A 27,742-nucleotide genomic window follows, 5' to 3' on the forward strand; every position below is an offset into this window, starting at 1 on the left:
GAGGGATCAAATCATCACCACATTGAACAGATTTCCATCCTGTAGAATAGCTTTTGCTGTGAGACTATTGAATTTGCCATCCAGAAATCTGGGCTTGAAAAGAAACAGTAGTGTTTCAATAAGCAGTAATTCCAGAGGGAATCTGGGGCAAAACATGGACTTTTAGGGATGTATTTGGAATGGAAACTGTGATTTCTCCTTGCCATTTCTTTTATTGAGACCCAGATACATGTTAGTCCATGTCATTTTCTCAGGGAGTTAATGGACAATTTTGAAAGGCATGATAGTAAAAAGAGCATGCATAAACGGTGATAGGCACTTTGTCTCTTACCTCCCCAGCTATATTTGCAGCATGTCATGTAAACACTTGTCACTCACATGATTTCTGTTGTGCTTCTAGGGCTCAGGCCCTGGGTGTCGGGTTCCGTTCATCAGCCTACCAACACGGCATGAGCAGGAGGCAGTTCCTGATGGTTTCCAGGTAGAGTGTGTGTTGAAAGAACAGTTGTATGAAATGGGTAATGTTCTGAAAACACCAATGGTATTACTAGTTAAAACCCCCTTGTTCCCAGGTAATTGTACACCATTGATACTGTTTTGTGGAAATTGAAACCTCTAGCATCTGAAGAAATTTAAAGAAAGAAATTTAGGAAGGCTCCTTAAATTTATGTGGGTGCTGTTCTCTAAAAAAGAAAATCAAAGCTGACAATGTCTGACCACTGAAGGACAAACAGGTTTTATGTATTTCTTGATATAGTGGAGAAGCTTATAATTGCTCTGCTATATCATACGTGTGTATTTTAGACATAACAAAGAAAAATTTCAGCAATTGGCAGTCCTGCTGCTTGTATGTTGCTGAAGGAGGAATATTAAGACTAGAAGCATGATTGTAATGCCAGCATCCTCTTCAGAGAATCACTTTTCTTTATGCTAGATCCAATAAGACATAGGTACTTTAAAAGTAACTGTGGCAGCACCTAAGTTGTAAGAGTGTTGTTGTCCTATCCCCAACTTCCTTCTCCAGTGGGATCCAGGACCTGTGTGAGATACTTAAGCCTCAGATACAGGCTTTTCTTTTTTTCAGTGGAAGCAGTTTCCACCCTTCCTGTGACAGATACATGCAAAAGAGGTCACATTAATTTGATTGGAAAGCGTAAGGGAGAGGAATTTTTTTTTTTTTTTTTTTTTTTTTACAGCACAGATGTTAGGACATGAACCTACTAGGCATTTATTTGTGGTAATGGGGCCTTAGGTTCTGGTTCTTGCTCTCAGGACAGCTTTGTATATACTACATCAGAAAAAAATCACAAACAGTTCTATGATGAGGTACTAATAACAAGACTCCTTAAAAAAGATCAGTTGAGTTTTGGGAAGTCTGGCTGTAAAGAGGAGTGAGTTAGCAGTTTAAAATATTTATATACTCTCCAAGCAATTATAGGGTTTTTGCCTACACAAAGGCAAATTAATACTTAATTCTTAAGAACTATCTTGTAGGTTCATCAAAATCATGTTAATTTTATTATTACGTTTGTTTCTGTTACGTAGGCTGTATTAAACATTCTTTGGAATGTTACAGACCCATATTTTTGTCAGATGATTTGGCAGGATGTGGGCCGAAGCATATTTGTTCATGCTTACAGATACTTTTAATTAAAATAATACAAATTTATCATATAAATAATATATTCCTAAAATTTTAGAAATATCTGCTGAATTATTAGTCCTCTTTTTTTTTTTTTCTTTTTTTTTTTTTTCTCCTTAATGTCTGATTTTAATCTGATGCTTAGGAGCTAAGCTGCTGCTTTTCAGACAGATTTCCAAGTCCTTCATAAATCTATGAACAATTAACTCTTGTTTCTTGAAACAGGGCACATCAGTCCTTTCTCTGTCAGAACTGTCCAAGGCTCCCCTCCAAAATGGTCTTTCCACCCCTCCACTTCCCTCATCAGAGGCTTCCAGTACCCGGCTCTCTCCTCCCAATGTTTCTGCTCTTTTGGATATTTCTCTGCCTGGACCACCTGAAGACGTGCTTTCTCAAGGAGAACCTGCCACTCAAATCAGTGATTCCATCATTGAAATAGCTATCAGCTCTGGTCAATACAGTAAGTCTGAGCTTAGGTAAAGTCTTCCTATTACCTTAAAAAAGAAATCCTGTCATCTCACGTGTCAGCAGAAACTTTTCCAGGAAGCAGTTATTGGGTTGGTTTTTTTGGGTTTTTTTAATACCTGTTGGAAATAAAATTATGTGCCTGGCTTTTATTTTCTAACATATATAGGAAGGTTTTTTGGTTGTTGGTGTTTGGTGGTTTTTTTGTTTGTTTTTCCTTTCTAAACAGAAATTGGTGCAGTATCCTATAACTTTACCGCATTGACTGAATCAGTGATTCCTGACATTGGCTTACAGGTGAAGGTGTTTCTCTCTCTCCTGCAAAGCTGAACGGCAGTGACAGCTCCAAAAGTCTTCCGTCCCCATCCAGTAGTCCTCAACAGAACTGGATTGCCTCTCCCAGCCATGATCCCCAGTGGTACCCCAATGACTCCACAGACTCGTCTCTCAGCAGCTTGTTTTGTAAGTGTCAGGATGCAGAGAACTTGGGGGGGGGGGGGGGGGAAGCACTGTTTATTAGAAGTGAATCCTTTGGAAAATTGTAGACCCAGTAGGACATTTGTAGAATTCTTCCCTTCCTTCTTGCTTTCATTTCAACAGTGTTGCCTTGAATACATTTTTTTTTTTCTCTTTACAAGTCTGTTCCTGAAAAGATCCCGTTGCTAGATTGGGGCCCATACCTTGGGACAAATAATTCCTTGGCAGTTCTTTGTAGTCTGTTTGGAGCCTGACTCATCAGTTAGGTTGAGACATTTTGGCTGTTCTGCCAAAAGGAAAAGATGCTCTTGGCTCTGCTGTTGGAAAAATAGGCTTCGTTCTGTGCTTGGTGAGCATAATCTCAAAGACATGAGATCACTGGGTTTGTTTGGGGTTTGTTTGGTGGGGTTTTTTAATTAATATTTAATGGGGCCAGTGTAATGAGTCTCTGTACTCTTAGCAGTGTGCTGATGGTGTTCATGCTGGTAACACATAATTTTTAAGAGACAGAAGAAATAGATGATCTGTCCTCCATTTTCTATTTCCTTGTCCTTCTCTTTATGCTCCCAGTTGCAAACATTCAGTGCAGTGACTTACTGTCTTTATAGCAAGTTTCATCTCCCCCGAGAAGGGACGAAAAATGTTGCCAACTCCTGTTGGGACTACCAGTGGCACCTCCTTACTGGGACCCAGCCTTCTGGATGGAAACTCACGGGACTCTTTTGTGTCACGGTCTCTGGCAGATGTAGCAGAGGTATGTCATCAAATTACATTCAGCTGTCTGCTTCCTTTTTTAGTGCAGTGTTATCATATATTGTCCATCATACCTTCCTGAGATACTCAAGGCAAAGACACTTTGACATTTGCACTTTAGCTTAGTAAAACAGGGTTACAGTCTTAACGGAAAGATGTAAAATGACTTGAGGATATACGGCACCAGAGCTGGTGCAAGAAGCTGTTGTGAGCACCTTTGACCCAGGTTCTTTTTGCTGGGGGAGGTCATGCTTGTGTTGTTGGACATATCTTTGTTTTGACACAGTGAGTCGTAATCCTTCTGTTTTGTGTGTCTTGCTTTGTAGAGCAGGAATTGAAAATACTGTTACGGGTGCACGCACAATCAAATCCAACAGGTGTTAAAGCACAGATTTATTCTTCAATAGAAAAGTTATTTAGAACTCTAGTAACATTTTATAAACCACAGGCTCAATGATGTAAAGGGAATTAATACTACACAGCCGACTTAAGAATTCTTAAGATTTAAAATGATGGCTCCAAAATGCGTGTATGACTCACCTAAAAGATGAGGGCTCTCTCCCTTGAGGAGTTACCTCAGGTGGTGCCCCGACCCAAGGCGGAGTCCCTGACTGCAGACTGCTTCTCTGAGGAGGACTGATTCCAACATGTCCTCCGGTGGGACCCCATTTATACCCTTGTCGAATCTGACCTGTGGTTGTTTAATCCCTGCTGGCCAAGGTCACCTCAGTGTACCTGGCACGTCTCAATTGGTCAGTTCAAATTTCAACCTGCGGCCTCTAGGGTTTAGGGGTTTTTTTCTCTTCTCCCTGCCTGGAGAAGTTTCGTTTCCTGCTGGGGGGGAGTGTACTGCCGCAATGAGAGAAAGGTTAATACTGATGCAGCTACAGTACAGTTGGAGGACTGGTAGAAAAAAATAAGTAAGTCCAGAAGGAAGAAGCAGGAAATGGTTAATACTAAGTTACCTGAGAGAATGGCAGAAGGTGCTATGCTGCTGAGTTATTTTCTCTGTTGGTAGAATTATCCTTCTGTTTTGAAGTCTTTCAAAGAGGTAAAGTGAAGACAGCAGTTATTAAGGCTTTGATATGCTTGAGGATAGAGCTCCCTTTCAGAGGGACAGAGGCAGACTGGAGGAATGAGCTGCAGGAACATTATGGAATTCAGCAAGGACAAACGCAAAGTCCTGCCCCTGGGAAGGAATAACGCTGACAGCAATATAGGCTGGAGACTGACTGTTTCGGAAACAGCTGTGCTGAGAAGTACCTGGGCATCTTGATAGACAGCAAGCTGAACATGAGCCAGGATGTTCTGTGTCAGTCAAGACCAACAGCGTTGTGGGCTGTTTTAACAGGAGCATAGCCAGTATATTGAACAAAGTGATGATTATCCCACTCTACTCAACAGCTGTGAGACCATGTCTAGAATACTGTGACCAGTTTTGAGCATCAGATACAGGAAGGACATAGATAAACTGGAGTGACTTCAGCAGAGGGCCACCAAGACGATTAGGGGGCTGAAGCACCTGTCCGTGAGGAAAGGCTGACGGTACTGGCCTTGTTCAACCTGGAGAAGGCTTCAGGGCAGGAGGGCCCCAACTGCCTGCCGGTACTTGATGAAGACGTAGCCATGCCCTTCACGGAGTGGTGATATGTGGTGAGAGGAACAGGCAAAAGCTGAATTGACAAAGGTTCTGACTACATATAGAGAAAAACTTTTTCACCCTGAGGACAGTCAGGCAGGGGAGTAGGTTGCCCAGACATGTTGTGCAGTGTCTGTCTTCAGAGCTTTTTACGACTAACATGGATAAAGCCCTGAGTAAGCTGCATGGTCTTCCTAGGTGACCTAGCTTTGAGCAGGAGGTTGAACTAGAGACCTGTTCAGGTCCCTCCCATTGTTAATTATCCTACAGTTTACAGTGGTTGACTCAGTGTAACATCATGTACGTCGTAACTTTGTGGGAGCTTGCCCTGATGGAAGGAAAATGTCATTCAACCATTGTCCTTTGGATCTGGATACGGAGGTTCTGTACAGACCTTGTAACCAGAAGCTGCAGCAAGCTCATGCTGTTTTAATGTGCCCTTGACAGCCTCAGACTCCACACACAGCTCCACTTCCTGGCATAAATATAAAGATTCTGCTTACTTGATGGTGAGAATCTGTCAAGGTGTGTGTTAATTAAAGGAATATATGATAATTTATTTGTGTGGATTTGAAGTGACATTGCAGTCCTTGATCTTACAAACTGCCTTCAGTAGAAAATGGGTTAAGCCACCATTTTAGGCACACCAGAGCAGCTGTTGTGGCAGATGTGGGTTTGTGTGGGAGTCTTTAGAGGAAACAAGAATCATTTTAAAATGGCTTTAATGATGGGAGAATTTTGAAAGGCGTTTTATTAAGCGTCCTGCAGAATCCAGTTTTATTTACAAATGCAGTTATTAAGTTAGAGGTAATATCTATAGAGTTTTTGTACTAGTGTACTTTAATGCTAAATTAAGGATAGGCAGGTAAAGCCCATTGAGACTATAAATTTGGTGGTGGTTTTTTGTGTTTTTTTTTTTTTCTTAAAGGCTTCCATTTAGCCATGGATAAAAGCTGTTCTCTAACTCAGATAAAGCAAGATAAAGTGTAGCATTCATATGAGGAGAGGCTGGGAATGAAGATGAGGGAGCCAAACTCTTCTCAAGACAAAAGGCAGCGGGCACAAATTGAAACACATGAAAATTCTACCTGAACACAACAAAACTTTTTTAATGTGAGGTCGGTCAAACACTGAAACAGGTTGCCCAGAGAAGTTGTGGAATCTCCATTCATGAAGATAATTCAACACCTGGCCGGACAAGGTCCAGGGCAACTTGTTCTAACTGACCCTACTTGAGCAGGATGGTTGGACAAAATGATCTCAAGATGTCCCTTCCAACCTAAACAATTCTGTGATTCTGTGAAATTTCTACTAACATCTATCTCTTTTTTTTTTCCTCTCATGTCTCTTCTAGGTGGTGGATTCCCAGCTGGCTTGCATGATGAATGAGAACAGCATAGATTACATATCTCGTTTTAATGACCTTGCCCAGGAACTATCAATACCTGAGCCAACCCGCAGGGAAATTCTCTTCGATGGAGGAGGTGGTGGTCCCCCAATTGGGGATCTCTCACAGTGAGTGTATGAGACCAGCAGGCTGGTATAGACTATTCAGCTAAAGTTGGAGCTTGCAGCGCTGGATCATGGCAAGAGCAGGTTGTAGAGAAGCAGCTGAGGCTCAGTTGTCCCTGTCTTGTGCACTTTTTCCTAAAAGAGAAACATTGTCTTCAAAGGTCTGAAGAAGTACTTGCAAGTCCTGGAATGTGCAATATACTGGGAACAACAAAACATGGAATAGTATTACAGGAAATGGTGTGTCCCCTGCCTCAGTGATATACAATGGCAGGTTTATGGGACAGTCCTGGACTTGTACTTTGGAATGGCCTAAGCAAGAAGCTCAAGCAGGGAAGGGTATTGCCAGAAGCTCCCCTACGTGAATTATTTTTTGCGTAGTAATCAAAATGCCATGATTTGGGATCCACATTGAAGTTGTGGAGGATGAAGGGTGGGGGTGGGTATGGGAACCATTTTACATCTTGACATGTCCTAGTTGGCACTCTTTTTATCGATCAAACTGAAGTTTCTTGCACTCTCTTCAAAGTCGCTGCAACTCTACGATGCTTTGTTTTTTATAGACCATTCTGTTTCTTTGGCTATGTTTTATTGTTTGACCATTCCAGCAGGGGCACGTACCTGCTTTCTTGTTTCGTAGGGGAGCTCTCATTTACCCTACTCCCAGACTGCATGGATCCTTGGGGAGTTTCTGCTATTTTTAAACCCCATCACATGTCACAATCATCATCATCCTGACTGCACTCATACTCTCCACTTTTGAGATTCTTCATCACATTGCACAGTTCATCCCATGAGTGGGAGAGTGCTTTTTTTGCTTTCCCTGAAGAACGGTTGCTTTTTAAGTTGGGAAACACTGCAAAAGAGCTTACTGGAATCACTAGGAAAGCTTTGTCATAATTAGTCTTGGCTTTGCTGGAAACCTGTATATATTGCCACCTTTTGTCACAAAACCCAAGGATTTACCTGGGAGAGGAAATAGGAAAGAATATTGTAATGTATAGAAACAAATAATATGTTAACGCTAAAGTTGTTCAGATCTGTTTTGTGTCATGAAGAGGAGAGGTGTCAAGTCCTAGCTTAACCCCTTAGTCTTTCCTTATTTCCTCCTTGTTCTGTGAATTCCAGGTGCTCTGTAGTACCTCAGGGCATAATTTTTCATTATAGTCACTCCCAGGCGCTAGTGGATCTGGTACACCCTGTGCTAAACCCCTATGCATTTAATGTTAGTGTTTTAATATTTGAAAGACCCAGATCCTGATACCAGCAGGTTCAAAGGAATATAAAGTTACTTTCTCTACAGCTGGCTGTCCGTCGATTCTACCTTTATAACTCAGGAGACTTTTCCTATTTCCTTTCCTACCTGTCATGAGAGAGAATACCTTTATTGTGCCCCTTTCTTAAGCACTTGTCTCCTTCTCCAGTAAGAGAATGTCCTTTGGCTATTTTAAGTAGCTCTGAATTTATCCAAGGGGCTAGTCCTATATAAACCTCAACTTTATATTATTAATAAATAAACAAAACTTCTCCATCTCTTAGGCTATTATCAGGGGTTCATTTTCCCAACTTGCACTATACTTGGTGGATGTAGTTCTACCTGCCTTTAGCTACTTTTACAAGGCATTTGACTGGGAGTTTCTCCTTGTAACTTTGCTCACGATGCACTGATTGGATTTGCTCTTTTCCCAGTCACTTTTTTACCCTGCTTTATGTAGATTTTTTTTTTTAACCGCTATATAGTTTGCCTTATGCTTTCTGTCGTTAATAGAAAACGTAACAAGTTCTCTGATGCACCTTTTGTGTGGCCCAGAGCAACCTTCCTGATTTCACTCAAAAAGTAGTGAGATTTGGATGACATTCCAAGACCCCATGTATCAGGTTGCTACATTCTGCTCTTTGACATAGAAACCATGCAGACGTGTCAAAACACCATTAGTGCAATTGGATGTTGCCAACAGGGAGGCAAACCTGTATTACTAGCAAGAAAACGATCATGACTGGAAGAATGGAGAATTTCATACCTGTGAGCTAACTTCCTATTCTGACTGCATGTCGTGTGGGATATTAAGTCCTTCTGTCATTATTTCTCTTTCATTATTCTTAGAGAGCCTTGTTTTAGAATTTTGATGCAATTATCAAGAAATGATATAAACCTAGAATATAAAAAGTTGAAGGCTGTCAGAAAAATGAATGCTGAGGACTGTATCATTCTGAGCATTCACCCTTGGTATGGCAAGGACACCCCTTAATGTCAAGAGTCACTCCCTCTAAAACCTTTAAGTTTTACTTAGAGTTGAGCTGTATTTTGGTTTGGTCTTTCCCAGATTGTTTCCTCTTGGTTTTGGCTTCTTACATTAGCAAGCTGATTATCCTATATGCTGTACCTCCAAAAATCCTTTGGACTTGCAGGACAAAAGTAGAGGGCTCCTACTGTGGCTGTGGATTACGGGACATGCAGGAGGAGATGTGATACATTCTAATCAAGTACTGTATAAAAAAAAAAAATCTGAACACTCATTCTTAAACTTCTAAATATTGAAAGACCAGCCTGATGGTCTCCAGTGTATTTAGGTAGCTTGACAAACATTTCATCTTCTTTGCCCATGCTGGTAATGGAGTGGATGTAACACTGGTTTTGACTCTTAGGTTGTCTAGGAGAATAAGTGCCAGTGTTGGGGTGGAGCACTTGCTTCAAGATCTGTGCAGACTTCCTGCCATCTGGTACAGGGAGCTGTCAAGCTGCTCTTTCTCAGCCCATTCAGTTGTCATAGGGGAATAATAGAATAATAGAATTGCAGAATGAAGTCTGAATAGTGGCTATTTTTAATGATGCCATGTGATCAGAAAACTTTAATGTACTGAACCTTTGCGAGTAGACTTGGACCACCAAGTAATAAAGTGGAAATGACAGAGGTCAGTTCAGCACTCAGAATTTCGTGGTTAGAAATGTGTTTGTCATCAGCCTCTTAAAAGTTGTCATTATGAAACAGAATTTGATTTCAGAAATGTAATGCTTTGCAAACTGCAGTTTAGTAATAAAGCCCTTTCAGGACAAGTAAGTCTTATCAGGGAAAAACTTAAAAATAACTTAGAGCATTGTGGTAATTTTGAATTGATGCAGAATTTGTTACCTTAATATGTCAAAGGTCACTTAAACACACCTCTGATTCCACCAGCTGTAGATTTTAGGTGGATGTGCTTTACAGGATTGATCACCATCAGTTTGTGCCAAAGACTGCTAAGTGAAAAATTGGGGGGGTGTAGGAGGGGTGTGTATATACACACACATACATACATGTGTGCTTATGTGCGTGTATATATTTAATTTTTTGTTAAACACAAAACTTTTTCAATTTTTAATTATTTCAGCTTCCCCAACAGAAGTAACAAAATCTGTATGTGTAACAATGTCAGCTTATCCTAAGCAAGTTATACAGAAATGCACACAGGATTGTTTTTGAGGTAAACATGACTTTGTTAGCTTAATAGCTTCTTGGGGCACTGTAAGGTGGTTGGAGAGGGACACTAACAACCTCCAGTTCTAGTATTAATTGCTCTAGGCTTTCCCCATGTTGGTTTAGTGACTATATACAATAAGGAAGTTCTGAGCAGTTCAGCAAGGTGAATGGCAGAAAATTCAGTATTTGTTGTCATCATAGTCTGGGTGAAAAGCAGTACTACATCCTAAGAATTAGATCCACCCGTGTGTGCACGTGCACACTAACTGGGTTTTCTGCTGGGTGTTGCATCCTCATTACCCACACAATTCGTTTTATCATTTATCACTAAATCTACTAAGCATAGGAATACTAATTGTTTTTAATATGGCATTGTTAAGCCTCTTTTTTGACACCCCTCTTTATATTTCTAAATTGAACTAAATGGCTTGGATCAAATCTAATCTATAAAGACATCTCATTTACTGACTCCGCAGATCCCAGAGTGGAAATTAAGTTGCATTTTGTTTTTTACACTCAGACTTCGGATGCATTTATAAGGAAAGTACTGCACTTTTTTTTAACGTTTTCAAACCTTTGAATCTCTTAATTTCACAGCAATTTGTAAATGTTAACTAAGTGAAACCTTGGCAAGCACTACGGCAATAAGTTATCATTAATTATTGAAACATGATAACTGCTTTAGAGCTTATGGTTCTGGCAGCAAAATTTAATGCTGTTTCTTTTAATAATAGTTAAGCCATATCATCTAAGGTTTCTGGCTTGTTTGAGATGTGAATTTGTTTTATAGATTATAAATATACCTATATAGTGTATGTATAAAGCAGAATGCCTGTCCTTACTGATTATTTTTTGTACCATATTGTAAATTATATTATTTATTCTTTACCAATTTTGGAAAAAGGTGTTTTGGTTATTTAATATAATATACAAAAGCTGTTAAACTTCCTCTGTTTAAATTTCCAATTCAACTTGTAAAGCTGTTTTTATTCTTGTGCATAAATACATACTAATACTTGGTCTAACTTAAGTCCAGTGTGTTACTTGCCATTCATGCCCGATCAGATTTTTCCATTTAACCTTTATTTACATAATAATGGCCCCTTTGGGGGGAAGCGGGGGGATAGTGCTAAATATTTGTCCATAAGGTTAAGCCTTCCAAGGTGAAGTTCTAGTTTCAGTGAAATCATTGACATCTCCCATTCCAGAATTTTCATTATTTTCACCATGGTGAGAGAAGGTTTTGGTTGGGGTTTTTCTGCTTTACAGCTTCCATTCCCAATAGTGTTTGCTAACTGTGAGTGTCAGAAGTAGGTCAAACCAGAGGGCTGTCTGTCCTGAATGTCCTGTCTTCATCCATGGTCACCAGTAACAAGGGGAAGAAAGGAAAACAAAAACCAAAAAACAAAACCCAACCAAAAAAAAAAAACCAAAATCACCACACCAAGCAAAAGGTCCAATAAAAAGGGTATTGTATATCTTGGGTTTTATTTTTTTCCCCCTACCTTTTTTTTCCTTAACAGCTGGATGGGTTAACCCTGGCTGGATGCCAGGTGCCCACCAAAGCCGTTCTATCACTCCCCCTCCTCCTCAGTTGGACAGGGGAGAGAAAATATAACAAAGAGCTTGTGGGTCGAGATAAGGATAGGAGAGATCACTCACCAATTAGTGTCACGGGCAAAACAGACTCAGCTTGGGGAAAATTAACTCAATTTATTACAAATCAGCCAGAGTAGGGTAATGAGAAATAAAACCAAAATCTCAGAACACCTTCCCTCCACCCCTCCCTTCTTCCTGGGCACAGCTTTACTCCCGGATTCTCTACCAACCCCCCAGCGGCACAGGGGGACGGGGATGGGGTTTACGGTCAGTTCATCACACGTTATTTTCTGCCGCTTCATCCTCCTCAGGGGGAGGACTCATCACACTCTTCCCCTGCTCCAGCGTGGGGTCCCTCCCATGGGAGACAGTCCTCCATGAACTTCTCCAACATGGGTCCTTCCCACGGGCTGCGGTTCTTCACGAACTGCTCCAGTCCACGGTGTGCAGTCCTTCAGGCACAAACTGCTCCAGCGTGGATCCCCCATGGGGTCACAAGTCCTGCCAGAAAACCTGCTCCGTGGGCTCCTCTCTCCACAGATCCACAGGTCCTGCCAGGAGCCTGCTTCAGCGCTGGCTTCCCTCGGGGTCACAGCCTCCTTCGGGCACCCACCAGCTCCGGCGTGGGGTCCTCCACAGGCTGCAGGTGGAGATCTGCTCCACCATGGACCTCCATGGACTGCAGGGGGACAGCCTGCCTCACCATGGTCTTCACCACGGGCTGCAGGGGAATCTCTGCTCCGGCACCTGGAGCATCTCCTCCCCCTCCTTCTTCACTGACCTTGGTGTCTGCAGGGTTGTTTCTCTTACATGTTCTCACTCCTCTCTCCGGCTGCCGTTTTTTGTCTGTCCCAACTTTTTCCTTCTTAAAAATGTTATCGCAGAGGCGTTACCACTATTGCTGATTGGCTCAGCCTTGGCCAGCGGCGGGTCCGTCTTAGAGCCAGCTGGTATGGGCTCTCTCGAACACAGGGGAAGCTTCCAGCAGCTTCTTACAGAAGCCACCCCTGTAACCCTACCTTGCCACACAAAGCCAATACATTCCACCTCTCGCCTCTGTGCATCACATTTTTAAGAACTATCATTAAAATCTACATTCATCACACAAAATCTTCACTCACATCAACAAAAAAGAATTCCCCACACCAAAATCAAAATAATATCATCACAAAACCAACAAAAAGTGGACAATTTACACACAATCCACCCCTCATCCCTTCACCGCAATTACAACAATAAAAATTCCCCACTCGTCATGCAGCTCTTAACTCTCTAGCTGCGTTCAGTCCATGTTTTGCCCGTTACCTCTCTCAGTTACTATCCTTATCTCAAATTCCTCACTTGCCCGCATTCTCCACCAAAAAGACTGTGACGGGTTAACCGTGGCTGGACGCCATGTGCCCACCAAAGCCGTTCTATCACTCCCCCTCCTCCTCAGTTGGACAGGGGAGTGATAGAACAGCTTTGGTGGGCACCTGGCGTCCAGCCAGGGTTAACCCATCACACAGCTTCAGATAAGCAGGAACTTAGATGTAGAGGTTGTATTCAGGCCATCATTTTTTATATAGCCACTACCAGAAAAACTTTTTCACCCTGAGGACAATCAGGAAGAGCAACAGGTTGCCCTGAGAGGGTTGTGTAGTGTCTGTCTTTGGAGCTTTCCAAGACAAAACTGAATAAAGCCCAGAGGAAGCTGGTCTGATCTAGCTTACCCTGCTTTGAGCAGGAGGTTAGACTCTAGGCCTGAGGTTCCTTTCAAGTTGCATTATCCTGTGATCTATGTCATTAAGTTAACTAACTCCTTTTTGTGTACACCTTTAGGATTTTGGTCTTTGCAATATACAATGACAGCTTTAGTTTAATTTTGCATTGAGAAAGTGCAAGAGTGTTCTTAAACCAGATAAGCAAAGAACGTTTTTAAAAGCACAACAAAACCCTCATTAGTAATACTCTTTGATGCCTCCTTTCCATCCAAAAAGTGAGGACTGATCCCTAGCATCTGCGTACCAAGAAAACTGGGCTATATAACTGAGTTTGAGCTCTTTCTGTGCAGCTTCTCACCTCCACCATGCTGTGACAAAGGCTCACAGCTATGAGACCTTCAGCTCTTTGCCACCTTATGTCAAAGCTGGTACTGAATCCTGCCACTTTCTTTTCTCACAGATTAAGGGCAAAATTGGATAATGACCAAAACTTAACACTGTAAAAACAGAAGGAATGAATTGGAAGTAAAGAACGATTAGCAAAGCAAGAAATGAAACAAAGCAAGATGTTGCAGTTAGAGTACGTATTTTTGTTGTGTTGTTTTCTTTGTGTGGTTTGGGTTTTTTTTAAATCCTTCAAGATAAAAGCAGCAATATGGCTGCCGCTAAATTTGCTTCTTGGCATATGGAAAGCAGTGGAGTCATTGAATAAAACATTCAGCTGAAACTGTTAACTTGTAATGTTACTATCAATGAAAAATGTTTGGTTAAAAAGGCTGTGCAAACACTGGCTCTCTGAGTGTAGCTGTACCAGCTCCTCCCAGCCCAGATTCTCCCGGAAAACCGATGGCTTTCACGTGGCAGCTGCCCAACGCTGCTTCAGCTGCAGAGCTGTGGTCAATGCATAGACACCACTCCCTGAGACAGGGAAAGAGGTGAACTACAGCGGATAGATTGTTCATGATCCGATCACACGCTAGGGTCGATAACCATGTAGGCACGTTGCCTCCCCACCTGCTGTGCTTCGCGAGGCGGAGGTGCAACCCGCTCCTCCCTGACAAAGCTGGGTGAAGCTTCAGCAGTTCCCGACAGACACGGCGCTGAAGTCGTCAGGTCATACAGTCGTCTCCGAGGTTATTCCTTACAGCGGCCTTTCCTCCTGATTTTTACTTTACACCGGCCTTTTCGGGTGAAACGCCCATGCGAGGCCCCCAGGGCCCTGGCTGCGCGGCCGGAGCACGGCCCGGGGCCGAGCCCTCTCGGGGCTGTTGCAGCCGTTTGCCGCAGGGCGCCGCCCCTCCCTGGGCAAAAACTGGCCTTTGTCGCCCGAGAGGCCGGGCCGGCTGGGCGCTCGTCCGCGGGGAAGGCACTACGCGCTCCGGAGCGGGCAGCTGACAGCCGGGGCTGCGGAGGGGCGGTTGCCGGGCCGCAGACCCTCAGCAAGAAGGCGACCGGGCCCGCCGCTGACGCCGCACTGCTCTACCAGCCGCTTGCCATTGGGGTACCACTACCCTACCTGGCCCTTTAAATGCCCTCCCGCCGCTCGTCTCGCTCCTCCTCTCAGCCAATGGCTCTGCAGCCCACTCTGACGGGCGCGCGGCCTTACCAATGGGAGGCGGCCAGGATGAACGACAACGCGGGCCCCGTTCAAGCTTCCCTCCCTCTGCGAGGCTCGCCGGGCAGGCGGGATTTCGAGAGGGCGGGCTGTGTTCGATAGGCTGCTCGACGCGATGGGCAGTTGGGTCGACCAAGGGTAGGGCAGGGCGGGCCCGCCGGCGTTACCTGCTGTCCAGGCAGCTGAGGCGGAGCGTCGCGCGCGGGGCTGTGGAGTCGATCCTGCCGTCCGGCACCATGTTTCAGGGCCCCGAGGCCGACTCGGCCAAGCCCAGCTCCAGGTGGCGCAGCGGGGGCGGGTGTGGCGGTGCGGGGGTGAAGGGGGAAACGGGAAGCGCCGTGAAGCGGCGCAGAGCTTTGTTCGGGGCTTTGTTCGGGGCGCGGGCTCCGGCTGAGGCGCGGCGCCGAGGGCGGGTGCCCGGGCTGAGGGCCGGGAGGCAGAGGGAGCGCGGGGCGGGCTGGGGGGGCGCTCCGGCTGAGGCGCGGCGCTGAGGCGAGGGAGGCGGGGGGGGGGGGGGCTCCAGCTGAGGGGTGGGAAGCTCCGGCTGAGGGGAGTGGGTCCGTACGGAGGGGCCTCTTCGGCCGCGGTGGGCGGGAGCGCCGCCCCCCACCCCTCCGGTAGCCGCTGGGGCAGGAGCCAGCAGGGCGGCGGCGCTCGGCGCCTGCTCGGTGACCTTGCTGTGTCTCAGTTTACCTCTCCGCGCCCGCGTTGGGGCGGGAGTGACGCCGCCGCGGGAGCGGGCGCTGCGCTCCCGGCGGTGCCTGCCGCCTTAGGCTCGGGACCGGGCAGGGCCGGCCCCTGGGAGGGCGGGGAGTGAGCGCCTGCGGGGGTTACCGAGCTGGATGCTGAGGGGATTCCCGTGCGGGAAGAAAGGCCTGGCGCTGTGGCGTCCCTTCTCCCCCGTGTTTGTACCCCGTCAGGGAGGGGGGGTGGGCCTGGTTACGCTCTGTGGACCTTTGAGGGGGTCCAACGCAAACGCCTGCATAAGTAGGTGTTAGCTTGTTCTCGCCTTACGAAGTTGAACTCTATTGTTGTACTTGGACGAGGGCGTATATCCTAGTAACTTGGAGCTGGAATGGTCAATCCATCTGCCAGGCAGTCATGTGCTCGGAGGGAAGGAAGGCTTTCGAAATTGTGTAAGGGTGCTTTAAGTTTGCCTTTTTTTCCAGTTGCTCTAAGCTATGACCTGGTTTTAAAAGACTCCTGAGGATCTACTGCCCTTAGTATAGTCTCCAGGCAGCTTCTGTTCTCATGGTAATTTTAAAACCACGTTTAACTCATAAATTGGGTTTCTGGATAGAGCCTGGAATGCAGACCATCATAACTTTTTAGTTAACAGCAAGGAAAGGTGGTCTTGTTCCAGCTTGTTCTCTGGCATTGTGGCAGAGTGTTTTCATCGTGCCTGAGGACAAACTATGGCAATACACAACTATATAAACAGACCTGGCACAGCATGCGTGCATACTGCAGTACTGCAATACGTTACGTTATTGGATTTTATAGAGTGGTCTCTGAGATGGTGACTATTGACATATGGCCTGTGCCCATCAAAAGCAAAAAGTATTTGGTTTAAGGACACTTTTTCCAGAGCTTATTCTATTCTTTCCCTAAACAAAACTTTATTTGATGATAATGCAAATCCTTTTGCAGTTCTTGATGCGTAGAAGTTTCTTTAATTAAAACTGAGCCTAATTCAAAATCCCTGCAGCAACCACCAACAGCTGTGGAAGTGGGGTAAAAATAACTCTTCCTAATGTGAAAATCTTTGTGAGGAAATTATAAACAAATGCTTTGCACTTTGAGAACTTCATAATACAGGGGTATTACTGTTAGAAATAAATGATGCTAAAAATATTTTAAATGAAAGTTTCCACTTAAATAATTGCCCAGTGAGATGTATCTCTAGTGATCCAGTTAGTGTGTACAGTGATATAGTAAACAGCTAGTTTGCTGAATGAAATTAACTGCCTAGTTTTATTAAACTTTAATAATGACACTTTGTATTTTTAAGGAAGTTTTGCTTTTCCAAAATAAAACAAGGAATTGCATGTCTAAGAGTTGCTGTTGCTCTGAAAGCAAAGCAGGACAGAATTCTACCATTCTACTGTTGTGCACACTATAAAGGTGCATTGGTTTTATGTATCCTCAATTTGTCTAGTATATGAGCAGTTTAGCAACTACTCTATAGAGCTGAAAATGGTAAAGGTAGCCATCTTGGAAATGTAATACACGTTTTTCTCCTCCTCCCCATCAGTGTTATTGCAGAATATTGCTTTCAGATCCAGAGCATAACTGACTTAACAAAGCTTGCTGTTTGTTTATGAGTTACCTGTTTAATGAGCCGTGAGTTTGTATTGATCCAACAGCAGGAGTGCCCCCAGTAACTTTCTGGTCTTTGCTTTAGAGCCTGGTATAGCAAACCTTAACACCTGCTTTCTGGCTGGCTTTCTGCTAGTTGCCTTAGTGGTGGTCTCTTATGTATAATGAAACTCTCCTACTTTACCTGCTTTATTAGAACTGTCTGAAAACTGGTAGGACTTCAGTGTTTAACTTTCAGACAGATGTAAAAAAAAAATAAAATTATTTATATATAGCCAGTGTAATGGGTAAGTCTTGGCACCTCTTCCATAGGTCGGCTGAAAGGTTTAATGAGGAAAGGGCATTCAAATTTCAGTGTTTTAGAATGTAGGAAAAAAAGACCACAATAACTAATTAAAATTCTTCAAGCCTGCCAGAAGAGAACAAAGCAATTAGTAGAGGCTTTAAACTTACAGGGTAGGGTTCTTAATTTAGCTATTCTAGATGAATTGACAGACTTCTAGTCTACTGGAGGGGAGGGGGAGGAGGAGGAGGGGCAGATTTAGATTGCATAGAAAACAAAGGGGGCTTTTTTCATTACTGTTTAAAAGAATAAAACAACACCTACCCCCCTGCAAAGGATGAAGGAATAACTTCTCTGGCTACAAGACAGAAAAATATCTCTATGTAAACTGGCATAATACCAATATAAACTAAAATTCCTATAAAGTGTATGTTGAATTTCCTTGTACTCTGTTGAAGCAGCTCACACTGGCTTATCAAGTTCAGCATGCTGTTTTCCTTTGGTAGGATTCACAGGGTAGATCTTATTTTCTTATTTGGTTTGGGAGACCTGCACATCTCACTCTGATCTAGAACTGAGTGACGTGGGAGTACAAGGAGGTCAGCAGTGCTCTAGAGGCTACACAGCAAGAAAATAGCTTTGTATTCTTCCCAGTTTTTGGCTGAAGTGAAGGAGTGCAAAACCCTGTCCTCTTTGCTATCATAAACTGAATGATTTTGTTGCTGTACTTCAAGATTATTTTTGGTAATTCCTGTGAATAACTTAGTTATCTGACTTTGCATTAGTTAGAATTTTATGGACCTGGTGTCACAGTCACTTGAATGTTTATGGAATATTTGGAAAGTTCCTAGCAATTAGAAGTTTCCGAAATTGAGGAGGCAAATCCACTTTGTGTCTGTAGAGTCAAGACATTCTTTTGAGTGATGCTGGCAGAAAAGGTCACCTATTATGCTGATTTCAAAGTGCTTCGTAAGCACCTCAAGTGATGCCTCTGACTTATTCATTGCAACAGTAGGGTTTTCTTAGCATGTATACTGAGCTGAAAATGGGAGGACAATGTAAGATCAATCAGTGCTGGATTTCTTTTGATGCTTAATTAGGTTTGTTAACTGAATAATGAAGACCTTTAATCTTAAAATGGGGTTACTCTAGAATTTTTTTCTGCAATGGATCTTAAATCCAGTTCCAGGAATGAGAAGTAATTTGATTCTTGTGACTGGTTGTTTTTCTTAAACAAAAAAGATTTGAATGTAGTTATTTTGTTATTCTCACCTACGCTTGTAGGCATGTGTTAAGAAAACAGCATGGTAAATGGAGTGAATCTATAGTGTAAGAAACTCCTATCTGTATAAATGATGTTTCTCTTCCTTTCAATCTCTGATAGTATACTTAGATTAGTATGCTTAGAACTCAAGAAAGACTAGATGCATTAAAAAAATAGCTGAAAGGAATGGGTAAAGTCAGAAATCTTTTAAATTATATGAGGGATATTAGCAGACCTACTTTTTTAACAGGAGCCCCTTCCCAAACTCTAATTGTTTTTTTTTATTGTTCCCTTCTGTCTTCCTTCCATCTCCCAAGTTTAAATGCTTAAACTGCCTCATGGTTTTTGGACCATTGTGAATGATCAAAATACATAATTTGCCTATATGATGTCTGGTTTAATAGCAGTTTTAGATCTTCTAACATACATGGAAAGCCTATAGCATAGTTGGATCTGTAGTCTGTTGGACACTAAATTGTAAATAAAACTTCTGCTTAGATATGATCTTACCTGTGCAGTGGACAATACAGTTGTCCTGTCTACTGAAATTCTAGTTATTCCCTTAAGCTAAAGGGGTTCATTAAATCCACAGTCATACTAAGGATTAAAATATTGAAACTGGCCACTAAAGACAGTCTCTCTGAGGCCGATTCTGTCTATATAAACTAGTCCCAGACTAAAACAAGAACTTTTTTTTCCTTCTTCCCAAAGAGAATAGAACTGCTTTCTGCATCCTGAGATCTGAAATGCTGACAAAGCTCATTTTCTGACAGGGCAGCCAAATATCTCTGCTTTTGTGAAATTAGATCTTAGAGTTAAATTGGACCAGATCTTGGCTCAGAGAGGAACCTTTATTTATGCCTGGCAGATACCTAACCTGAAAAGGCTTGCTTCTGTCACAGATCTATGGGGGTGGGGGGTGGGGTGGGGGGGGTGTGTTTTATTAATTCACTGATGTTTGAATTCTGTTCAGGTAGAGTGGAATAAAGATCTTGCAACTTATAACTGTTCTCTTTGTATAAAAGTAAAGATTAGTTTAGGTCCCAGATCAAGTATTCAGGTTAGAAGAGGTATAATTCAACTACTACTTTTGCTCAGCTGCTAAGACTGTGGGTAATTGGTCAAGTAGACATAGCTGTAAAGATTAATTTTGATACCTAGGTATTCATTGCTTTCCCATGGTTTTCCTGTTAATTTTCCAATTAATTCCACTGATTCTACTCCCAGATAGTAGTGCAGTTCCTTTTCAGGGCAGGACCTGAAGTCTGTTGAACAAGGCATAGGTATTAACTGTGGACTCAAGGACAAGCATGACTTTTGGTAGGTTTTCAAGAAGTCAGTCTATTTCTATTGTAACCTCCAATTTTTATGAGGATCTGTTTGATATACCTCTGGTGCAGAGCTTTGGTTGTAATGGATTTGCATCTTGACCACTAAAAATTTGGCTTTTTAGCATTCCACCTTTCCATTCTAAACTCTACAGCAGCTAATATGATAACTGATGGTTGAAACTAGCAAATTTTTTAGTAGTTATGAAATGTCTGCCTTTATTAAAAGTCGATGGGTTTGAATTGTATCACAGATGCAAAGTTGGTATGTGCAGTTTAGCAGAAAGTCTGATTCTGTACTGTTTCTTTTTAAAATACTAACCAGAGTCAGATGTCTTCTCTTAATCTCCTGTTGCTTCTGGAACACCGCAGATAGCATAGCCATTTGTTCTAGTGGCACTTTTATGACTATTCCAAGTAATTCTAGATAACATAATGATCAAGTTGACTGAATAGGAGGCTGGCAATATTTGTGCTGAACTTGAGAATATTTTATTAGAATAGCTCTTGAAAAATAGATACTTCATGGACATAGAAGAATTACCTGAAGTAAGTTCAAATCAGAATAGTTATTCATAACATAAAAGGGAGAATGGGGAGGGGACATCAAATATATTGAATGCTGTAAATTTCAAACAAACTTTTTTGTCTCTTGCTTCTCTCATTCTGCAATGTAGGGTATTGAAGCCCCCAGGAGGAGGTTCTAGTAATCTCTTTGGGAGTACAGAAGAAGTTTCTTCTTCAAGCAGGCCACACCGGATGGCATCCAATATCTTTGGAGCATCAGAAGAACCTCAAAACATTCCAAAAAGAACAAACCCTCCAGGTAAGAGCAGCCACCTCCTTCAACACGATTGGGTTCTGAATTGCAGCATAGAACTGGTTTCGTATTCTGGAAGTGGAACACTGTGATCTGTCTGTGTTTTTATGTTGCATTTTTACAAATTGAGTGGCCTTGAACAATAAATCTACTCAGACTTTTGAATATATGAATATTTCAGTGATCTACATGTTCACAGACTTTTTAGCACATCATCCAGGTCTAATTCTTTCGTAGTTGAGGTCTAGGAAATGATGAAAGGAAACTGCTTCTATTCTAGAGCTGTGTCATCAGTTAGCTGCAGTGAGTTCAGCTGTGAATCTGAGATACTCTAGTGAATTCTTGTAACAAAGGATTTCAGCTAGTATCTTCAGGCAAGCAAAAGTAAGTCTCTAGGCAGTAGGGTTCTAGAAGTCTTCGAATTCTTTTTTTTTAATTATTTTTTTAATATAGTGTGGTAAAACTAAGTCATCTAGAAAAAAATAATATCTAACAACTGCCTTGCAGGGGGAAAAGAAAGTGGTATTTTTGAGGATTCTAGTTCTGCTCAGCCTCGTCCACGCATGAATCCACCTGGTGGGAAGACAAGTGATATCTTTGGGTCTCCTGTATCTACCAGTGTTGTGCGAGCACACCCAAATAAGCCTAAGGTATTTGTACTTCTTTCACTGTCAAACCAAGAAGCTAGCAGCTCAGTGAGTCATCTTACAGTCTTGTCACAATGCAATGCCTGTATTCTCTTTAAGGTGACAGACCTGAATTATGCATAGGGTAACTTAGTTATTCCCAAAGTTTCTTTTTGATAGCTTGTTATCTTTGGTATATCAGATGTCAGCATGCTCTGTAGTTTGCAGTAAAACTATTAATTGGACTGTGGATGTGTGTTCAAAAAAAAAAAAATAGAAAAGAGGAAAAAAAATGCTTCTGAAGCCTTTGGTCTTCCTTGTAAGTGAGGTACAGCTGGAGTTCTTCGCACACAGCCACACAGCATTTAAGCTAGATAGGAAGAAGATATTTCTCTTTATTCTGCAGTTTAGCAGAGGTGATCTTGATGCCAACTCTGGAAAGTCAGTGAACACCAGTGAGCTACAGTCATAAATCTTCATGTGGCCTGGCTGTCCCCTTCACCTCTCTTAAATATGTGTATCTATGTTCAACATGAAAGCAGTTTAGCAGGAGATTAAGCTTAAGTGATCAACAGTGAAAAAGTTAACTTAAGATCAGCTTTGAGTGTCAGGTCCAGCATGTATTTGATTTTGCGATGTCAGACAAAAGTGTGTCTTGCTATATCAGTTGTTACTTTTTGATCTTAAAGCTGAGGTGTGTGGTAGCTGGAGAGGCTTGTAGTTATGACCAAATCTGGTTTTGGAAAAAAGGAGAATACATTGTCAATTACTTTATTTCTGTATTTAAATACCCTATATTTGGATTTACAACCTGCTGCCTTACTCTAAGTCGACACTATTAAGTGAGTAGCTACTATGTTGACAATGTTTTTAACATGTCAGATGGCATGGAATCTTAACATCCCATGAAACACAGCTCGCTGTCTTTGTGCTGAAAAAGCAGTAGCAGTCTCATTTTTCCTGGAACCTTAGGAAGAAAAGATTAGTCCAATTTAACTTTTTTTTTTCTCCTCCTTTTTCCCCTTTAAATTTGAAGGTGCTGGTAGTGTGCTTTTGCCTAACTTTTTATGCAGACTCTGGAGTATATTTTGGGGGATTTGGGTCATAAGATAGGAGAAGAAAAAAAAAAGACTGGGAGCTAGGTTTTGTCAGGAGTAGTGCTGTTGGTGTAGGAAAGGGCTTTGTTTTGTTCCTCTGTACCCCTTTATCAGGCTGGTCTCTGATTCTTTTTAGTTGGTTTTTTTTTTTAAATGTAACATTAATTCCTGTGAATTCCTGACTAAATAGAAGACAATGCTTTGGAAATTCCCATGTCTTTAATTAGAGCATTGGAATTGTGGGAAATACTGGGATGGAAAGGAGATAGCACATTTGCAAAAACTACAGCAAGTCGAATTTCATGGGTGGGAAAACATGCAAGCTTTTCTGAAGTATTTCATGTATTTCCGACAATCAATTGGGGTTGTTGGGAAAATGGTCTTAAAAAGTTTTGTAATTACCTGACTGTTTGGGTCACTACGGATACTCACTGAAAATGGTAATTGCTGAATATAAATAGGGTGCTGAAGGGCTGCTTGTGTTCTAGTTGTGAATACCAACTTATCCTGGGTGGTAGTGGGTGCTTGACAAGAACAATAATTCTAGACCTTTGGACTGAACTGTTTATTATAGACAAAGTTTTAAGCCTCTGATGAACTAATGTAGCGTCTTCATCTGTGTTTCAATGAATTGTCCAAGATGTACACCTTGACGTAACATAGGAGAACATAGGAGTTATCTTCTGCCACTGCTTTTGGGATTATGTAGGGGTGGAGGGGCTGAAGGGCTGCACACAGTGTCTGCAGCTGTTGGCTTTTACCATGATAAATGTATAAACTTAGATCAGAAACAAAGCAAAACTTTCTGATGGATTTTGTGACGGAGTTATTGTTTGAGAACAATAATACACTAAGATAGTTTTGGGTTTCTTTGCAGGATCACATTGTCTTGAAAGAAGATGAAACACCAAAGAAGCTAGAAGGTCAGCAAGAGAAATTCCTTTCTCTGTTCTCTTTGAGAAGATAAGCTCTGAGGAGTAGTTTCTTATGCTTCCTCTTAAAAACATAAGACTAAGGCTGGTGTTTAAGATAATATAACTGAGAAGTTTTCCTTCTGTTAGTCAGAAATTTAATTACTTGTCTCAGGGAAGTGGTCCTCTTCCTCTTATTGAGGAGAACACCACAGGTGTAAGTCTTGATACTGTGTGTGTGTGCGTGTACTCTGCTGATACCATGTGTGTATATATGGATATATATGGAATCCGTTTATGTAGAAAAACATCCTATCAGATTGCTTCTTCCTCCCTTGCCATCTCCTTCAAGTGTGTAATCTTGACCTCCTGTAGTTGTAGATAACAAATAGCTGAGTGACAATATCATTGCTCAGCTAGTTACTGTTGAAGAATGATGGGAACACTGCTTTCAAGCTCAGTATGAAAGGATTCATTGGTATGTTGCATCTCTTAATTGCCTGGAACTGCCAAAGTAATTCTGAAGGTACATTGCTTAGCCTACGTATCCTTGTTAGAAAGATTGCTGAAGGAAGAGAGGAATTGTTGTGAAAAGGGAAAGTCTTCCTCAGCACCTGTTTCCTTCAGGAGAAATGAACAGATAAAGAGAAACCTTAGCGTGCTATGGATGAGAGACATAGGAAATAATGCAGCCTACAGAAGATGAGGCACTTTGTGCAGTACAGAATAGCAAGCTGATCTAATCCATTTTCTTTTTATTCAGCTACAGAAAATATCAAATCACAGCTGGAAGATGGAGGCGAGAAAAAAGATCTGGGCAAAGAGGAGCGATGCAAGGAGCCAGAACCCAAGATAGACAATCACGAGCCCCGATTAGGGCCAAGACCACGGTCACACAACAAAGTTCTCAATCCGCCAGGGGGGAAATCCAGTATTGCGTTCTATTAGGGTCAACTGTTCACTTTCACTAACGGAGTCTGCACAGAAACTCTTGTCTGTGGTTGCGAGGTCAGTTTATAGACTATTGTTTGTGGATAGATTCTTAGGCAGATGGATGAGGGTTATGCTAAAGTGTGTAGGAAGGATAACCTGATGATTTGGGGAGGGAGGGCTGGGGAGGGAAAGGGTGCCCTGTGGAAGATATGAGTATTGGCCTGCCTGGGTGGGTGGCAGAGGGGGACATTAGTGTAACTTTGTGAAAGATCAGTGCTACTTTGTGGTGAGTTTGTCGGACTGTTAGGTTCTTAGCTAGCTAGTGGCTCAGGACACTTGTGGAGTCAGGCTTATCCATACAGTCAACATGTAAAACATTGTGAATGGGTAGGGACCTGGAGGTTGCATCTGAAAGCACAGAAGGTAGGCTGTGCTTTCCTCTAGGCAATACAATGCAGCTTCACAGTGTGAGTTGACTTGCAGTCACTTTAAAATGTAAGTACATTCCACTGGAACAAGTAGTGCTACTGTGGTTTTGAATGTCTTCAGTCTTTGGTTCTCTTTCTCCTTTCTTGCTTTGCAGCACATGATTGCTGATGCAAGGACAAAACATGCTGAAAGTTTCTTTTATACTTGTAAACCATCATATGTTAATAAATATCATGGGCTTCCCCTCCCCAGAGTATTCAGGCCTTTCTAATGCCTTCAGTAATCTGCTGATTACTATGACTAGCTCTTGACAAGTGATAATATCAATCCAACATACTGTTTCATGTAGGTGCTTCTAGAAGACTTTTATTTAAAGTATCCTGGTTGAGTGCTTGCACGTTTTCTAGTAAAGATGTGGGTGCAAACAATAGCTTTATGGTACTCTTTGAACACAAGCAACTTAAAGTGTACAATTACCATGGAGAATATTCTGAGGTGTCCAGCCAGCTAGCTTTGACCCAACCTGTATAGAAATGCCTTAGCTTCTGCAAAGGTTTTTACTTTGTACCCTGCGGAAACCAGGACTGTTCTGCTGTCTTCACCACAGTGCATTTTTTTTGTTTGTCTGTGCTGACTCTGTTAGTGAATTCTCTTGCCTTTGGTCAGCCTTATGTTTGCCTTTGACTGCCTCGGATTTTTGTTGGTAAGGTTGGGAGAACTACATGGATTCTCCTGAAACCACAGTTGTAGTTGTTTTGAGACATGCTGTAGACTATCCTAGTTGGAGAAACAAAGACTTTAGCAATACAAACCTTTTGGTTGTGCTGGCTATCTTAAATCATGTTTGGAAGACGTGCATGTTTTGCACAAACATTTGTTGGGGAGAGTAGCTCCCATCATTTGTTCTCTGAATGGACTTTTTGATCATATCCAGAGCTTTGATATATGAATGTTAACATTAGGTGCTTACTGTTCAGTGTATTTAATAGTGACTTTTTAAATTTGACATACCGAAACAGGAGTTGTTCAGGTACACCAAAGAACAAGTGGCCTTATCTGCATATATCCGCTGCTGTTCTAGCCCAGGTTCCCGGGGAACTGCTGCTGTTCAGAGGGGACTATCTCTGGGCCAGGTGCTAAAACACTCTGTGATTATAGGTCTTACCAGACTGCTCAGTTCAGTTGATGTCAGAAGTGGGATGACTGCATGAAGACTTAGTTGCCTTTTCAAATAGTGAAAGTGAAATATATGGGGCAGTGCTAAGGGTAGAGATAGCCATGGAAAGTAGGGATTTCAATGCCTTTGTACCTTTTCAGATAGGTTTGGAGCTTCCTGTTATTTGGCCCCGAGGGAAACAAGACAGTGATTCTAACTGTAACCCTGGAATAAATCTATGTAACTTCCAAACATCTTTTCCTAGCAGCTATTCTTGAGTCTGTGCTGTCTAGCCTCTGGCTGAGTCTCAGACACATCTATCTGTTTCAATTCCTTGTTCCAGTACTTGACAGGGTTTTAAAAGGCTACCATGTGGAAAAGTCAACCAGAGGCTGCTTTCTGCATTGAAGGGTCTGGTGTAATTGATGCTGTCTGTAATACTGAGCTTAGACTTGGCATCTTTCAGTACCTGATGTGCATTGGCTACAGTGCCTGTCTTTTAAACAGCAACTTCCAACTAGGCCTTAAATTAGTTAAACTATGTTCATTTTCTTGCATTTCTTTATTTGGAATCAAAACCATGTTTTCAACTCATCAAGTAAGATTGATAAGAGCATTTCTCCGGGACAGAAGGGGATTGGAAATCAAATGATAAGTCATGCAATTGTCAATAAACCTCTGTATTTTGTTACTTCATTGTGTGCTGTAGATGTCTGCTTTTATAAATTAATCGGTAATTTAGTTCAACGTAGATACACTGGCGAATTTTGTTATCTGAAATGGGAAAAATTGCACAAGTCTTTTCAGGCCTTCTGTACTGGGGAGTATGCTTTGGAGATGTGACATCCTGCTCAAGGTTGCTCATGAGACCTCTTATCCCTGGGGAGTGTGAAGGGTGTGAAGGGATGGTAGCAAGGGTGGGCTGTTCAGCTCAGTGCCTTTTTGTGGGCATGGCATTCTGTACAACGCAGGGATGCTGTTACACTCCAGCAATACTGTAAATAGACTTAAATATTCAAATATTTTAAGTCTATTTGTAGAGTAGTGTAGTAATTCCCCTTGAGCAGGGGATGCTCTTGATGTGGAGAAGTCATACCCCCACTTCTACACTTTGGGTGAGTGCATAAAACTCTCCTCATGTGCCAAACTGTCCTGGCTGACAGCGTGGAGGTGACAACAGCGTGGAGGTGACTACAGCTACAGAAGTTCCAGTTCTGGGTGAGCTGGACATGGTGGCCTCTCAGCCAGGGTGTTCTAAATCTGCTGCGTTCATCCCTTACTTTACAGATTGTGATGTCCTACAGAGCCTCTCAGCCAGCACTTGTTTCTACAGCGACTTCTGTATTTTGCCCTGAGAGTTTTGCCATTTGTAGTTCACAACTCTTCTCTCAAGCATGCACAATGCTTTGGGTAGGATCCACTTAGTGTGGGAACTTGCGAATACCCTTGATAGATAACATATTAACAACAAAGGATTGTCTTTCCTTTGAACTGCTGGCAACTAGTAGACTACAGTATAGTTTCACTTTGCAACTCTATATATTACCTCACTGCTTTGCCCCTAAATTGAAGGTTTGTACCTTAAACACTTAGGATAGAATATTATCCAGGTTACTGTTTCAGTCTTGGAAGGAAAATGATGATATCTGTTATAATAAGCTTGGCTTGGAAAGTGGTTAAAGAATGACTTGCATGCTTTCATAAGTCATGAGT

General features: G+C 42.3%; 2 protein-coding genes across 7 annotated transcripts in view; both read left to right on the top strand.

Annotated features, from left to right (window-relative positions):
• The window catches only part of CRAMP1 (cramped chromatin regulator homolog 1), a 51,129-nt gene extending 40,153 nt beyond the window's left edge, over positions 1-10,976 (top strand). For 4 of the 5 annotated variants that reach the window (XM_052772837.1, XM_052772836.1, XM_052772835.1 and 1 more), the window contains exons 17-21: positions 401-481; positions 1,868-2,102; positions 2,405-2,569; positions 3,193-3,338; positions 6,331-10,976. In XM_052772837.1, the coding sequence (XP_052628797.1) occupies positions 401-481; positions 1,868-2,102; positions 2,405-2,569; positions 3,193-3,338; positions 6,331-6,495 (792 nt within the window). In that variant the 3' untranslated portion in view covers positions 6,496-10,976. Of the gene's footprint in view, positions 1-400; positions 482-1,867; positions 2,103-2,404; positions 2,570-2,745; positions 2,934-3,192; positions 3,339-6,330 lie in introns of those variants that run through there. The other variant, XR_008232821.1, reaches the window with a different exon arrangement.
• A 4,049-nt stretch (positions 10,977-15,025) lies between these two features.
• JPT2 (Jupiter microtubule associated homolog 2) lies at positions 15,026-26,725 on the top strand. 2 transcript variants are annotated; one of them, XM_052772389.1, is made up of 5 exons: positions 15,026-15,143; positions 20,735-20,883; positions 21,385-21,527; positions 23,478-23,523; positions 24,275-26,725. In XM_052772389.1, the coding sequence occupies exons 1-5, from the start codon at positions 15,100-15,102 to the stop codon at positions 24,457-24,459; spliced, it is 567 nt and encodes a 188-aa protein (XP_052628349.1). In that variant the 5' UTR covers positions 15,026-15,099; the 3' UTR covers positions 24,460-26,725. The 2 variants fall into 2 exon arrangements, with proteins under 2 accessions (XP_052628349.1, XP_052628350.1); XM_052772390.1 differs by lacking the exon at positions 15,026-15,143 and adding an exon at positions 15,674-15,999.
• The last annotated feature ends 1,017 nt before the right edge of the window (positions 26,726-27,742 follow it).

Source organism: Harpia harpyja, chromosome 21 (assembly GCF_026419915.1).
Source record: "Harpia harpyja isolate bHarHar1 chromosome 21, bHarHar1 primary haplotype, whole genome shotgun sequence".
Lineage (NCBI taxonomy): Eukaryota > Metazoa > Chordata > Aves > Accipitriformes > Accipitridae > Harpia > Harpia harpyja.